This window comes from Apus apus, chromosome 1, assembly GCF_020740795.1.
Source record: "Apus apus isolate bApuApu2 chromosome 1, bApuApu2.pri.cur, whole genome shotgun sequence".
In the NCBI taxonomy this organism is placed as follows: Eukaryota; Metazoa; Chordata; class Aves; order Apodiformes; family Apodidae; genus Apus; species Apus apus.
In genome coordinates this window covers 19,661,747-19,677,276 of record NC_067282.1, presented here as the reverse complement: position 1 = coordinate 19,677,276, position 15,530 = coordinate 19,661,747, and the positions used below count along the sequence as shown (strand labels likewise).

General features: G+C 36.1%; 1 protein-coding gene across 3 annotated transcripts in view; it reads right to left on the bottom strand.

The window, feature by feature from the left end:
* Positions 1-15,530, bottom strand: part of SGCG (sarcoglycan gamma) — a 127,602-nt gene that overhangs the window by 55,013 nt on the left and 57,059 nt on the right. For all 3 annotated transcript variants that reach the window (XM_051608557.1, XM_051608556.1, XM_051608558.1), the window contains one exon: positions 1,695-1,796. In XM_051608557.1, the coding sequence (XP_051464517.1) occupies positions 1,695-1,796 (102 nt within the window). The remainder of the gene's footprint in view (positions 1-1,694; positions 1,797-15,530) is intronic.

Below are 15,530 nucleotides of genomic sequence, written 5' to 3'. Positions count from 1 at the left end.
CACTACCAAATCATGTTCCCGATCTAATTTCATGCTTAGAGTATGAGATATTCTGAGAATCTAAACACATTTTATGTGAAGAATTTTACTACAGACACTTCCTAGTAACAGCAGTAGAAGCAACACAGTTTTGAGTTCAATTTATATATATATTTTTTTGTAAAGGATATCTTACAAGTAGGAAGATAAGCTATGTCTAAATAAGACACTGTGAGTACCATAGATGAATCTAATGTTGTAAATTATATCTGGAAAAACTGAAATCTAACAGAATTAACACGAGTAATGAAAAGTCTGAGGAAAAAGAAAGCAGTGTGATAGAATTAACATTAATGCTAACAAGCTAGTATGAAGTGGGAAAGCAAAGTCAACAAAGATCAAGTAAATTTATTACATTTAATTACACATGCTAAATGATCAAAAAATCTGAGCATCTCTGTTATATTTATTTGACTGCTATTGATTGATTTAAAAAATGAGCTAGTAAGTTGTAATATCAAATTTAAGTGTGAATAAGCTGCATTCTAGACCTACAGCTTCAGCATGTGTTGTTGACAAATTAAACATATTTATAAATGTTCATTTTTACCTAATATATATTAGCTAAGATGCAACAGTATTGACCATAACTCTGTGTTGGACTCATAATGAAGACATAAACTTGTAATAGACTCCAGAGATGATGCACAGCAAGTAGATTTTCTGCTACATATTTTCTTAGCACTTTGGAGACCTCATTAGGCAAGAAAAGCTGTTAGGAGACTGCAAGGAGAACACTATTAAGGCAACGCTGCTAAGATAGCTGTGAGTGGCCCAATTCTCTAACAGAGAAACTTAGAAAAAAAAATCAGAACAAGTAAGCAGCTTCATGAGAATAAATATATAAACAGCACTCAGGACGTCAAGCTACAGGCAATTAAGCCTCTAGAGAGTTCAAATATTTTAAGGAACGAGCAAGCAAACAAACAAAAAACCTCAGATGAATTATCAGTTCATAGGAGGCAGAGACATGCAGTAGCCTGAAGGCTCTAATTAGTGCATGCTACTAATGATTATGATGGTTCATTAGATAGCTAAGCTTATACTAGATGCTGCCACACCTCCTTCTTCCTATAATGTACTAAATGTATTAAGAGCTGGAAGGAATATTAGAAGAGCACAAATGTCGGCTTAACATAGCAAAACTATTTTTTGGGGCAGAGGGAGCTCTTAAGTATTAGCTATGCTGGTCTTAAAGTTACATGTCTTATTGGATAAACAACATCAAGGGAAATTAATTTAAGCACATAGTTTTCCCACTGCCTCAATAAAAATCTTTACACCATACCTATTCTTAGTGTAATTGTAAAGTGAATCTGCTAGATAAATATTTTATTTTACAAAGTATGTTTTTCCTTTTTTACCTTAGTAGTAATAACAATAATACATTTTTCTGTCTATGCAAACAAGATTAAATACTCAATCTTTTCCTTTATTCTTGTAGATTTCATATACATAAATATATAAAGATATCATATATTTAATGCTTGTCCTAGAGATGACAAAGTGTGAACTTACTAGTGTGAAAAAATGTGTGCGTACACATCCACACACAGATATTTATATATATTTCCATGACAGATGCCTAAACTTTGCCTACATTCAACTGCTCATAAGTGCATTCATTTATTCAGCATTACTGAAAGACTGCTTACCACTCGAGAATGGATTTCTTTGGCATAAAGAGGGAATAAGAATTCCGATTCCCCTTCCAGACGAAGGCCTTCTTTTGTAACACGCAGGTGTCCCATTCCAGTCTGAGAAGAAGATGCAAGAATTAGGCACATTTTATGATTGTTGCTGTATCTAATTTTTGTTATTTTCATAAACTGAAAATTTCCAAAGCTGCCTGCATCCAGTCTATTGACAAAGATACCGAGGCTAATGCAGTTAAGATTTTGAGAATTCCTCATTTCTTCCAGGGGTATTTTTCTTTAAGAATTTGTAGCATTCAAGACAGTTATTAAAGTTAGGAAGTGCATTTGTATTCACTGTGCTGAAATAGCCTTCATACCTGCCTTCTAAAATTGCCTTCTAAAATAGACTTTACACGAGTACTTACATGAAACAAATCTTATGTTAACATCTCCAGGTTTATTCTATCAATAGTGCATTTTACAAATAACGTAATAATTCTAAGACAAAGGGATTTTTATTTGCTCTGTTTTCTGTAATTTCTTCTTTCTTTTAAATTCATTTTTCAATGGTTTATTTCTTTTTCTCCTCTAATTATAGGTCAAGGCTCCATCTCTATGATCTTCCTTTCTCTCTGTCACCTGTTTGTCAGCTTTTGTACCATCCTTATTCTCTTTAGTTTCTTCTTCCCAGTTTTAGCCCAGTTGTGCTTTCCAATCCATATCGTAGCTCATTGTTATTACTTTCTCTTGTCATTATCACAGCACTGACAATGTGAAAAATAGTGAGGAATTACTTCAGTAAGTACATCTCAGGACTTACAGGCTTCAGCTGCAAGGAATTTCACAAGTATTCAGTTAATTCATAAAGGATTCACCCCTGCCCTCCCCCCCAAAGATGTGACAGAAAGCTTAGAAAAAAAATTGCAGCCTTACAGCTTGGTCACACATGAAAATATTTCAATTCAACTGTCTCAAACTACAAGAAGTAGGCGAGGTGGCTAAATAATTAATAATAAATCCAAAAAGTATTTCCACTCCAAATATTTTTCAAGTCGTTTTCCATGTAAGCAGAGCAGAAGAGATATGACACTGATGATACATCCATAACTTGTTCATCTAGTGAATTCTGCCTACCACTGAAAAAAGCTGGAACTTCAAGAGGCCCATTATTTTAAAATATGGTATGTTCTCACCAATGAGATTACATATATATATAATGTATATATGTATATAATGCTAAATGACATGTCTAACCAGACTTCAGTGAAAAACAGTAGTTGCTGTCTTATAAGAGGCTTGAAGAGAGACAAAGAGAAAACCAGGCTTTGCTTAAAGTAAGAAATATTCCTGCCAGCAGTCCACTCCACTGGAGAGCACAACTGCGACTCATCCTCAGTAAGGATTTATTTCAGGAAAGAGACTTTGGAATAGCTATTTATGGAGTCTGTACTTAGTGTCAAATATTTTACTGCTTTGAAATACATAATGTACTGGCTTTTCTCAGTGGAAGCAGATACAACTTCTAAATTCTAGACCATTGCAAAGCTTTTAAAAAGTATCTGTTACATACCAACACATCTCACAAGGCAAAATTAAAAAAAAAATACCTATGATGAGACCCCTATTGCATTCATAATCATGTATGCAACACTGAGTGATTTAGAAATACGTTTTTCTAGTGAAGACTATAGGCAGTTTTTTCTAACTTGTAACACAAAACAGAGATCATTTCAACACCACAAAATCACACAGTTTTTAAGATAAATGCTCCTGAAAAAAATGACATGAAATATCAGGATATTCTTAAAGAAACACCACTAAAAAATGGCTCTCATTCAATTAACTAAATTTAGGATCTTATTATTGCTCTGATCTCATGCCTTTCCCATCAGGGGAAAGTAGATTATATTAAGCATCATGTTTAAACACAGTTTGCATATTTTTCCTGGAATAGAAGGAACTAAGTAAACATTATGAGATAAAGTACGTATAAAAATGACACTGACAAATCTGAAATTTAAGAAGGCAGAGGAAAAAGTAGCTTCTTACTCTGAAGCAAATCAGGGAAAATTAATAAACTCCTCAGTGACAATCCCTATCCTGCCTTTGGCTTTGCCAGGAATCAATTTTTAGCAAAAAAACCCCTATAATTGATGTTGAAAAAGAAGATTATGCAATTTACTGAGTACACTCTTTCTAACAGATTCAGATTGTTCAGCAAAGATTATTCTAAATATGCTATATAGACAAAGGAATGTCTTTTTGTCATCAAAAATAATATGCCATGTGACAAAACTGAGCACTTTAACCTAGTTCTAAGTTTTTATTTTTCAGTAAATCCCGTCTTATCATGTAGGATTACTTTGTATAAGTATGTCCACAAGTATGTCCTATTTTCTTCATCCCATATTTCATTTCAGCATTGACACAAAGCTCATATTCTCACATATTTTATTAAGAACATCCTTATCCATTCTCATTCACCACTCAGGAAGTTAAAAAGATACGGAAATTTAGACCTGGGTAACCTGCATAAATTACTATCTTGTGATGACAAACAGGTAAACTCTGTAAAATGCATGAGAAAAGCAAAAGTGTGGATTTTATGCAGTGCTCCTCACCTCTCTGACCACTCTAATTGTAAACAATTATGATTTTCTTAGCATCTTAAGTTGTCAAAATACTGAGTTATGCAGTACTGTGAGATGGGGAAATTCTATTATCCCCTTTTGTAGCTGGCAAACTGAAGTTGCATAGAATAAAAAAGAGGGATTTAGGATAAACAGCCACCCTAATGCACTGAGATCCAATGATAAGTTCCATAAAAATGAGGAGTATAATAGCTATACATAATGTTCTCTCAACGACCACTGTGCTTCTTACATTACCATTTAGGAGAAGATTATTATTATTTACTGGGTACTTTAGCTTCTTCAGTGATGAAGAACCTTGGTGCTTTCAGTTTTAAGGATTTGATTATGTTCTCATTCAAGTAATTTAAATAAATATTCTCTTGACTTGAGGAAAGTGTGCAATGTCAGTTGGATGCAGGCTTTTACACAGTTATAGAATCAGCTATTGATTAGGTAGAAAACCAAAGTGCTTCATTAAACACAGCAGATGTATGGTAAGTCTGGACTTCTGTTACCCTGCTGCTGGTGACTGTCACTGCATGAGTGTGCTGGTCCTGAGATGTACCACACTGTTGTGCATACAAACCTGAGGCTCATGCCTTCTAATTATTCGAAGCCCTCAGCAAGGCAGGGGCTGAGCTGTATAGACAAGGTGGATGAAATGGTATCTCTGTAGACACTAAGCAGATTTTGCTATTGCTGCAAGGTATTGACTGCATGGAAACTGCTGGCAGCTGCCAAACCCTTATGCACCAAAGACGCGATTTAGCTTTAGTGTTCACAAAGGTGTGACCAGTGCTCATTTCAAAACTGCTAGGCACACTCTAATTGGGTTAACAGGATTGTCTTTGACTGCAGTAGAAATATTTTTCATCCTTTGAAAATGCTCTTGAGGAGGTAAGTGCTTGTAGAAAGAGAGCCAAGGCCTTCTACAAGACATTTAAGCTCTGAGTGGGTTCAAGCATCATAAATGCCCAGCAAAAGGCTCTTTGATTCAGAAATCATGGTCTAAAGCATATTTGACAGCTATTCAGCTATTCTTTACATAGGGATACTCGAAACCATGTGGAATAAGTAGCTATCACTACTAGGATCCTAGGTAAGACTCATTGTGTTACAGAGCATGTGGACAGGAGGACCATCTTGCATGGTTTATCATTCTCTTAGACTCTAGACGCAACAAATGTAAACTATTTTCCTCTGTAAAAAGGGGAAGTAGTTCCACTGTCTACTAAGCCAGTAGATAAGTATAGTATGTCCACAAGCTATAGAAAAGTCATTAAGTTTCTTTCAGAGGATTATGAAAGGACTGGTTTTTCATCAGGACCAAAAAGTTTGGAAAGTCATACCAGTGAGTCTGGTGGTATGGCTGCCTTCTTCTGGCTATGAAAATCCATGTGGAGGCAAATATAGACAGGATTGGAAAAAGCAAGTTTTGGCTAGTGATAAAGGCCTGTGTTCTTAAAACAGGATGCAAAAACTTGCCCTCTTTCACCTGTTGTCATGTTGGTATCTGCTGCTCTGGTTCAGGACCAAGAAAGTCACTTGGAAAGAGATGCACTTTGCACATTGGTGTGGGACTACCATAAGTGGAAGTAAGCAGCTGTGGCTCTAAGGCTCTTGCACTCACAGTGACTGCTCTCAGAGCTGTCTATGGCTTATGGAATCAAAAGAACATCAGAAGACATCTCTCAAGCCCATATAAAAAAGTAGAGGTCTGGTGCTGTAGGTACATAGCCCTTAGAAATGAGGATGAAGCACGAGGAACATTCATTCAGTTTATGATGAGTATTTCTAGTAACATACATTCAATCAATAAGTGCAACTTGCATTTTCCTATCAACATAGAAACTGCTACATGTAGGGGCTTACTATACTGGGTCAAGCAGTCTTTTTCTACCATATCATCACTGTTTTTGCACCTTCTCAGCATTAGACTCAAACGCAGCCCTCAGACTCCTCTTAAGCAGTGGAAATTAAACTTCTGATTTATGTATTACCTAATACCTGCACAGGAAGATGCATGTTTTTCTTCTGGGGAAGAGATCAAATACTGGAAAGACAGGTGTATCCATATGTTAGGATGGTTACTACAGTAAAAGCTCCAGGTTGATCCAAGCATTACCTTTAACATGCACTCAAGTCAAAGTAAAATAGCTCCCGTCTTAGAAATTAATAGTATATTGGATTTCTAGCACCTGCTCCCTGATTATTCAAATTTTTCAAATATCAGAAGTCCACACATGCTGTAGTTGCTGATTGGAACCGAGAATTAATTTCAGGCTAGATAGGATGCAGCATTTCGATCCAGATATTACCTTTTCTTACTTACAGGATACTTACATCCTACTTTTAGGCCAACCTAGGGAAAAACCTTGGCAAGTTCAGACCAAGATTTCATTTGTTGTGCCCCAAAGATACTTCAATTAATAGCTTTATAGATCCAGGCTTCACTGCAGTACTTCTTGCAGCAATTATTATTTAGAGAACTTGCTTTGCAAACAAGAGCATATTGTTTCATTGAGATAATAGGGCTGTGGGTAGAGATTGTTAAAGAGCAATCAGCAAAACAGGAGTGGTAATGAATCTGATGAAACTCTCTGTTTGACTTACAATATCTATTTTGGAGCTAAGTACGTGCTTGGTATAATAACACTGCTGATGCCTCATCTCATTTTCTGTTGCAAGGACTGTCTTTCCTGGGCTCAGAGAGAGAAGGTTATCTGACTCCTTTTCTTAGATGACAATGGAGTCTTTTCTGTTGAAGACACTGGACAAATCAGAGCACTTAGCAACAGCAAGCACTCCTGTGCTGATAGATGTTAGTCTCACCTGGCTTAAGGCTGGATACTGACTAAAACATCCTCTGCAAATATGGCTAGAGAGTGGGTAGATAAACTCCCGTGATCTAGAAAAGTAGATGGCCACTTTGAACTCAACAGTTTTGTAAGGAAATGTCTATGAAAGATGCAAATTCACCATACCATTGACATTTGCTTAGTTTTGATGAGGTTTATTTCATAAAACAAAATTCATATTTAAGATACATGCTTTCAAGATATTTTCAGGTCCTCTTTGTCCCAATAGGTAGAACAACAGTCATTCTTAAATAAAGGTAGGTAGTAATTACAATAGGTATCACTCCAGATCTCCTCAAAATAGCTCCAGTTCCAGCTTCATTTTCTTGTTTGGCAAGGACCAAATTCTGTCTCTGCTTCTTACTGCACAAGCAGGAATTCCAAAGCTGGGCAATACTTTGATAATAAAAATGCCATTACATGTGGCATTACATCTTTTGTGATTGATTTACTCAAAACTAGAAAAACATACTACTGCACACATTTATTCAGGAACTGAGTTTTTATAAGTTGGCTAATTAATTTTGTTATGTTAACATTTATAATTATGCAACTTAAAGAAATGGAATTAAATCTTTTTCTTTGCTTTGTAAAGCTTTTCAGAAGGATTTTCTTCTGAACAACAGTGCACGGTGTTTATTTCTTGAATACCCTGACAGTATTTGCTGCCTGAATAGTCAAGCTGACAAAAATGTGACATGAAAAAAGGACAAAGAGATGTTGCATCCCTCACAGAGCACTGCTGAGGAACACTACAGCTCTGTGTGAAAGAATGACATATTTTACCTTATGTTTTACCTTGCAGCTATCATGCAAATTTATTTTAAAAAGATTTTATCATATTAAAAGCAACTGCTGCAGTATATTGCAACCAAAAATAGATCATGTCCTGTAACAACTCAACCTCATTTTAAGTCACCCACTCTCATCTTAGTATTCCTGATTGAACAGTTTAAGAGCAAAGTTTTGGTTACCTTTGCTAATCACAGTACAAAAATCTATAATGATCAGTACTTGTGACCATGGAGATTTTACACAAATAAATATGAACACCTACTACGATGCTTCTCTAATGACATTATGAATAAGTGCATTTTTGTAACTCTTATTGAGCAAAAGGGAAAACAATTTTTTTCAATTCTTTTCAATTTTCTCTATATTGCACCTCAGCAAGCTCTACTCTAGTACTGACAACAGTATAATATTTAAAATAATGGAATAAATATATGCTATGTATCAATAAAATTATAGCTTAACATGTATTCTTACACATTAATTATACAATATACCTAACAAATCACAGCAATAACAAATAAATGAAGCTTTAAGTTGGGAAGGATGAGATTTTTTTGGTTACATTTAAAATTTTTGACAATTTCCAATCCATGTCCTACACTGTGGCTAAGACCTTGACATGGTTTAACCCCAGCTGGTAACTACGCACACACAGCCACTCACTCCCTCCCTCCCTCCCAGTGGGATGGGGGAAGAGAATTAGAAAGGTAAAAGTGAGAAAACTTGTGGGTTGAGATAAAAAAAGTTTAATAATGGAAGTAAGAACAAAAATGGAAAGGAAAATAATAAAGAGAGAGAAATAAAACCCAAGAAAGACAAGTGATGTGAATGAAAACATTTGTTCACCACTGACCATCCGATGCCCAGCCAGTGTCCAGGCAGTGCCCCCCCACCTCCAGCAAGCTCAATCCCCTGTTTTATTGCTGAGCATGATGCCATATAGTCTGGGACATCCCTTTGGTCAGCTAGGGTCACCTGTCCCTGGCTGTGTCACTTCCCAACTTCTTGTGCACCCTCAGCCCACTCGCTGGTAGGGCCAGCGTGAGGAGCAGAAAAGGCCTCCGCTCTTTGCAAGCAGTGCTCAGCCAGAGCAAAAACATCCCTGTGTTATCAACAAATAGTTCCCTACCTGCTACTGTGAAGAAAATTAACTCTATCTAGACAAAACCAACACAGACCTGGTTGTACATTTTCAAAGATATGACACTTTAAAAAAAATTTGGTTGAAGATTAAACAAGAAAATTTTGAAAAAAAGAGATAAAAACTGCTATCCATTCATGAAGTAAATCTTTCAACATATAACGTCAGGAGAAAGTTTTAAGACAATTAATGTATTTCTGGCAGCCAGAACTTTACATTCTAGGAGAGCAGACTTCAAAGTTTGGCTTAATCTTATTAAAGGTTAAATCTCTTTAATGGGAAACTGATTGTTACACAGCATTTCTTTTCCTTTTCTAATTTTAAGACGCTCACAGATCCCAATCTGGACAAAGGCCCTGTTGTAGCAGAAACACACAGGAGGTATTTATTAGCTGCATGTGCTAACACCACAGACAATATAATATGTGAAACATGACATATAAATTACGTAAACAAATGTATGTCTTAGGGAGCTATCATTTGAGAACAGGGGTTAATTTTCTGTCTCACTGATTTCTACGGAAATCTCAGACTCATTCTTTTCTGCTATTACTCTTTGCATGAAATATTTAAATATTCACCATCTGATAGAGACAATGGGAATAACTGTGGCCTGGTTGGAGGCAAATTGTATTCAACTTAATAGAAAAATAGCAAAATACAGCTGGTCAGGATGATTCAGAGTAGAAACTATGGAAACTATCGTGTTCAGACATGAAAATATTTTAGCAAAAATTCAGATGAGAATATGTGAATAATTAAGTAAATATTTTGAGTATTTAAAAATGCAGCATTCTCAAAACGGCAACTAATTTCATGAAGCATGTATTATTATTGATAGAATGCAGGGAAGGCTGTACAAGCTATTTAGTGTATGTCTTTGCAGTGAAGGAGAACTCTTGCTGTGAGTGAGTGCTCTTTACCTTACATTTTCATTGCTGTCTAGTCAGGTTTTAAATGTTCCAAATGATTGGGCATCTCCAATTTAATAAGGCATGCTATTACACAGTCTTGTAAGTTTCACTATCAGAAAGCTTTACTTGATTTTCAGTACAAATTTTGATTTCTAAATTGGTCACATTTCTAGTTTCATATATCTGTTATTTCCTTAAGTAAGCCCCTCCATATTCAGTGCTTGAATTTTTCAAATGTTTAAGTAAATATTTTATTATAAAATGCATATAATATTTATAGATCTAGACTAGGTAATTATCAGCCAACTAATGTGTATATATAGTCATTAGTTGTAACACCAGTTACAACAGTTAGCTTTTCAACATTTTCTTATACAACTGAACATAAACAAATCAGCATTGTCTTACAGAAAACTTCAGAAAATAACTAAAAACCCCCATTTTTAATACTTTGTCTATATTCATTATTAATTGCCCATGAGAACTCAAGAAGATTAGCAGAGTGGTATGTCTGTAATGTTTCTGCAACAGGTACATGGGTAGAGCACTCACTAATTACAAGTAAGCCAGAAAAAGAAAATACCTGTGAACAACATTTGGAAAACGCTCTATTTATTTGTTCATCTGTAGCAACTGTCCTGTTTATTTCAGTGCCAGAAATACCTGTGCATAAAAGAGAACCTGGAAGACCAGTCTGTAGCCTAAACGTGCAGAGACCTTTCCAGTTCTCATTGCCTACATCTTCAAGTCCAGCTGAAGTGCAGGTATGAGAGCAGGCTCAATGTTTGTGCTGTTCTTAGGAAGAATCACATTTGGATACGCACTGATGGACTGGAGATCATGTGCCTGGCCCTCCCTATGCCAAGTTAATTCCTGCTGTGACAAGGTGATCCACAGGTTCTTCTAAATTTTGGGATTAGGGTATGACTTTCCTCTTGTTACTGACTCAAGCCCACATAGGGTTTAATATGGATGGCAGAAGAACACGGGATTGACTGCAGAGTCAAATCATGTTTAATTGACAGCACAGCTAAAAGTATAAAGACTTGTCTGATTCTTACTCATGCTGTGCTTTATTTTTTTTTGCCAGAGAAAAACTTTCATGCCAAACTCCAGACTGCAGAAAGACAACTAAGTAGCTTTCCTGGGAAATGCTCCTGTTTCATGACTGTCTGTCCTTATCACTATGAAAGACGACAATTCCCTTGACCTTTCTTACTCCAGGAGACTGTGATAGCTGTGGTATCCACGAAAACCCATGGAAACATGGGTTTCTCCATCAAAAGCTAAAAAAGTTTAGGAATAATCCTCGCCAAAGGACTGTCCTGGTTGTTACGATAATGTAGCATTAGCTGAATGATATAACTACTGAATTAATGGGGGATTTCTGAACAAGATTTCCTATTGCATCACAAATGGTAATAATCTGATCAGGTGCATTTTTCACACATGCATTTAAGAGTACTACCATGACAACCTACAAAATTAAACAGTGACCTAAAAGTTTTGGTCTGAGGCTCTGCTATGAAGACAGGCTGAGAGAGTTTGGGCTGTTCAGGCTGGACAAGAGAAGGCTCCAGTGAGACCTTATAGCAGCCTTCCAGTACCAGAAGGGGCCTACAGGAAAGCAGGGGAGCGGCTCTTCACCAGAGAAGGTAGTGATGGGACAAGGGGTAATGGTTTTAAACTGAAAGAGGGGAGATTTAGGCTAGACATCAGGAAGAAATTCTTCACCATGAGGGTAGAATGGCGTTGGAATAGGTTGCCTAGGGAGGTTGTGGAAGTCCCTTCCCTGAAGGTGTTTAAGGCGAGGTTGGAAGAGGCTTGTGCAGCCTTGTCTAGTGTGAGGTGTCCCTGCTCATAGCAGAGGTTGGAACCTGATGATCTTTAAGGTCCCTTCCAACCTTAACCATTCACTAATTATAGTGTAGATGTAATGGATCAGTATTACAGGTGAAGTTCTGAGGATGCACGTGCTAATTCTCTATGTGACCGTAGGCGAGGACAGTGAAAGTCTGTCAATTCAGAAGATGCAAAATCAGTCTCATGAACCTAGTTTTCTCCAATGAATATAAAGATAATGGAAAAGAAAAAAAACCATGAATCACTGGTCCACAGCCAAACAAATAAATGACTATGGCTGTGAAATCATGTAAGTTGTGTAACAAACCAGGAAGCCAGTCTCCCACTGAGCAGCTAATCTCTGTAAAACTTTAAGATGTTCAGTGTTGTATGAAACATTGTTATACAAATTAGCTTAACACAGTCAACTTTTCCAACTTGTTTGCCAGTCATGCAGCATCCCACAGTCTTGTCAATATGGAATTTGCATCTTGGGCAATAAGTATGGAAGATCCTTAAATAATTTAAGAATCAGATTCCTAAATATAGACCCCCAAAAGTCCTCCTCACTTGTCCAACACATCTAGGCATACTAATATTCTTGCAGTTAAATTATGTGATCACCATTGGACAAATAAAGACTACAAGGATAAAAAGTGGCCATGTGAAGAGACCCTGATGTCCTTTTACCTACGAACAAGTGGTTGCAGGACTCAATTGGGATGTTGCACCCCTAGATTAAAACTCCTCCTTTCCCTGGGAAAATCTGATCTCGTAACTTCTCCCAGAGACTCACGGTCTAACCAGCAATTATAGTTCATTTGATGTTTAGAATATTTACTCTCTTTTTTTTCTAGTTTGCTCTACTTCATATAAATTAATATATTGATTGGAGCAGAAGCTAGAATGGAAAGTTCTGTCTCCAAGGTGAGTTCTGTAATCACCTTACAGGTGAAGCACGTGTTACCTCCATCCCAATAAAAAAATCAAATTATTCCATATAATGTTATGTCCAGGGAAAAAAAACCCTCAGCCTCCAGATTTTTCAAACTTTCTAAGTTTTAATGCAAAACTGATTCTAGTTTTTAAATAATTCTATTTCCCCTTATTCACCAAATTCAAGGCATAATTATTTGATACTGTCTTCTCCAAAACAGCTGAATACAAAGAATCTACAACTTTCTTCTCTCACTCCCCAAAAAACTCACCTTTAGACCCTGTCCCCCTGAATTCCAGGAGAGAAAAATAAAAAAACCAAACACAAAACACAGACATATCTGACACCTCGGGATGAATCTGCACAGCTTGGGGATGCTTATATATTATGCAACTGGAGCAATATAAAAAAAGGAATGTGTTCTCTGCTCAGGTTGTTTCTTTTTAGTCTAGATTTTATGAAATTAAATTAAATTAAGTCACTTTCAATTTAGTCATGTTCATTTAATGCTGAAGCTCTCTCAAAAAATGGAGTCTAGAAAAGTCTTTGACTTTCATCATCTTTCCAAATTTCTACAAGATTAAAATCTATTAATCTTGCAGCATGTCTATGTCTGGTTCATGGTCTCCTTTATCAGCTTAGCTAATTTGCTCATATTTATCATGCTGTCTGTTTTTTTGAGTGGAGACAAAAGATGTGTATATGGATTAATCCTATGCCAGAGCCCGCTGAAGCTCTGTTCATAGTTGCAATATTATTTTAATCTGGATCTATGACTAGACATTGCATATGAATTAATACACTGCAAATTATTGTATAATGAAAGATTTAAGGTTGCTTTTCAGAAAAAAAATAATTAAAAAAATCCTATAAAATAGACATTGAGGTGTAAATAACAATTTTGTCATCTTTGAGTTGGCTCATGAAAAAGGCTGTGCTATAGAACTATGCCAGTCAATCACTTAAGCATCAACAACTTTTATGCATTATGCTGCAATACTTTTCCTAACAAAACTACATACTACAACTAAGTTTTATTTGAGCATAAATTCTCTTGTGTAGAAGAGAGACATGTACTATTAAAATATCTTTTAAAATGTTTACCATTTTTTTCTAAATTTATTTATCCACTTTAGAAAGAATACAGCTTGTTTCTTATATTATTCTACAGTGATGGAGTTGTTAGGATTTTATTACCTATTAATATTCTAAAATTGTTAACAGAGATAATATTTTAATGTATTTTTTTTAAACTAGGACCGAATACTTCAACAGTAATAGCTAAAAATGCAATAGGTATTATTAATATTAAACATAGTTAAGTAGTATAAACTCTACACAATATACCTAGAACACAACTGCTAAATATAAAAAGTATCATCACAGCTGACAGACTAACATTTGCCAGATAACTGACAATGCATAGGATAATATTTCAGAATTACTTTTGAATTCTTTCCAATAATGAGAATGTTTAATTGGATATGTAGGATATATATGAATCAACTTATTTCCTAAAAAGCAAATATGTGTCAAGGTTGGAACTCAAGAATCCTAAAAATCTGTTCCTGAGAATATACTGTTACCTCTCTTTTTCAAACACTAACAAAAAACTTGGAGGCATAGATGCTTAATTTCATCGGGAAAAGGTTACTCAGGGACGTTGTGGATGCCCCATCCCTGGAAGTGTTCAAGGCCAGGTTGGATGGGGCTTTGAGCAACTTGGTCTAGTGGGAGGTGTCGGGCCCATGCAGGGGCTGGCAACCAGATTATCTTTAAGGTTCCTTCCAACCCAAGTAATCTGATGATATGATGACAGTGTTGGTTATTTCTATGACTCTTACCCTCATTCTTTACAAACAGTATTTCCTGAGGCACAGGAAAGGACTGTGATGCCTCAATTACACTTGCAGACTTTAAAGATACTGTTAACTCCTGTACTCTTTCTTAGACTTTTCTTAGAGGCTAGCAGTGCTTGTCTGGATGATATTTCTGGTCTCTTCAGAGTTAAATCTCATCTTACCAGATACACTCTATTAAAACAATACTCAGCAAAAAAGCCCACATCTCTGTTCTCCAGACCTCACAAATACTTTGCTGAGGATTGTGACATACACTTGCTTTTTGCACAAATATTCTTACAGCTGATATTTATCTTAAATAAAGATGTTTCCCTAGAATTACCCTAAATGCATAAAGGCATTGCAGTTAAGTCATTATTTAATCAGCCATATCAGGAATACAGGTTCTTAAAGAGAGAATTAGGTAAACCCCTATAACCATGGCATTCATAGTCCATCCTCTGAAATAATGCAAGCCTTTACTACTTGAGATGTTTCTCTGCTGCTCTTGTTGCCAGGGCAGAAGGATACTCTGACTCAGCAGATCAAGGCATTTGATGCCTTCCTCACACATAAGTAGCAAGAGATAGGAGTTCCCAGAAGTGAAGTTTCTGATGCCATTTTTTTTTACTCCTGACTAATATTAGGGAAGAAATACCCAGTTTCATACAAAGAAACCAACAGAAAGTAATTTTTAAAAGCCCCTACAAATATAAATCTGAGCCACACAGAAAGCAATTTTAAGTTACTAATTTTCTCTGTGATTCATGATGTGCAGTCACTAAGGGCACATCTTCCATGTGAACTGCGTAACAAAAAACTATATGAGATACAAGATGTTTTCATCATAATCTGTATGACAGCGACAGTGTTGGACTTATGTGGAATACGAA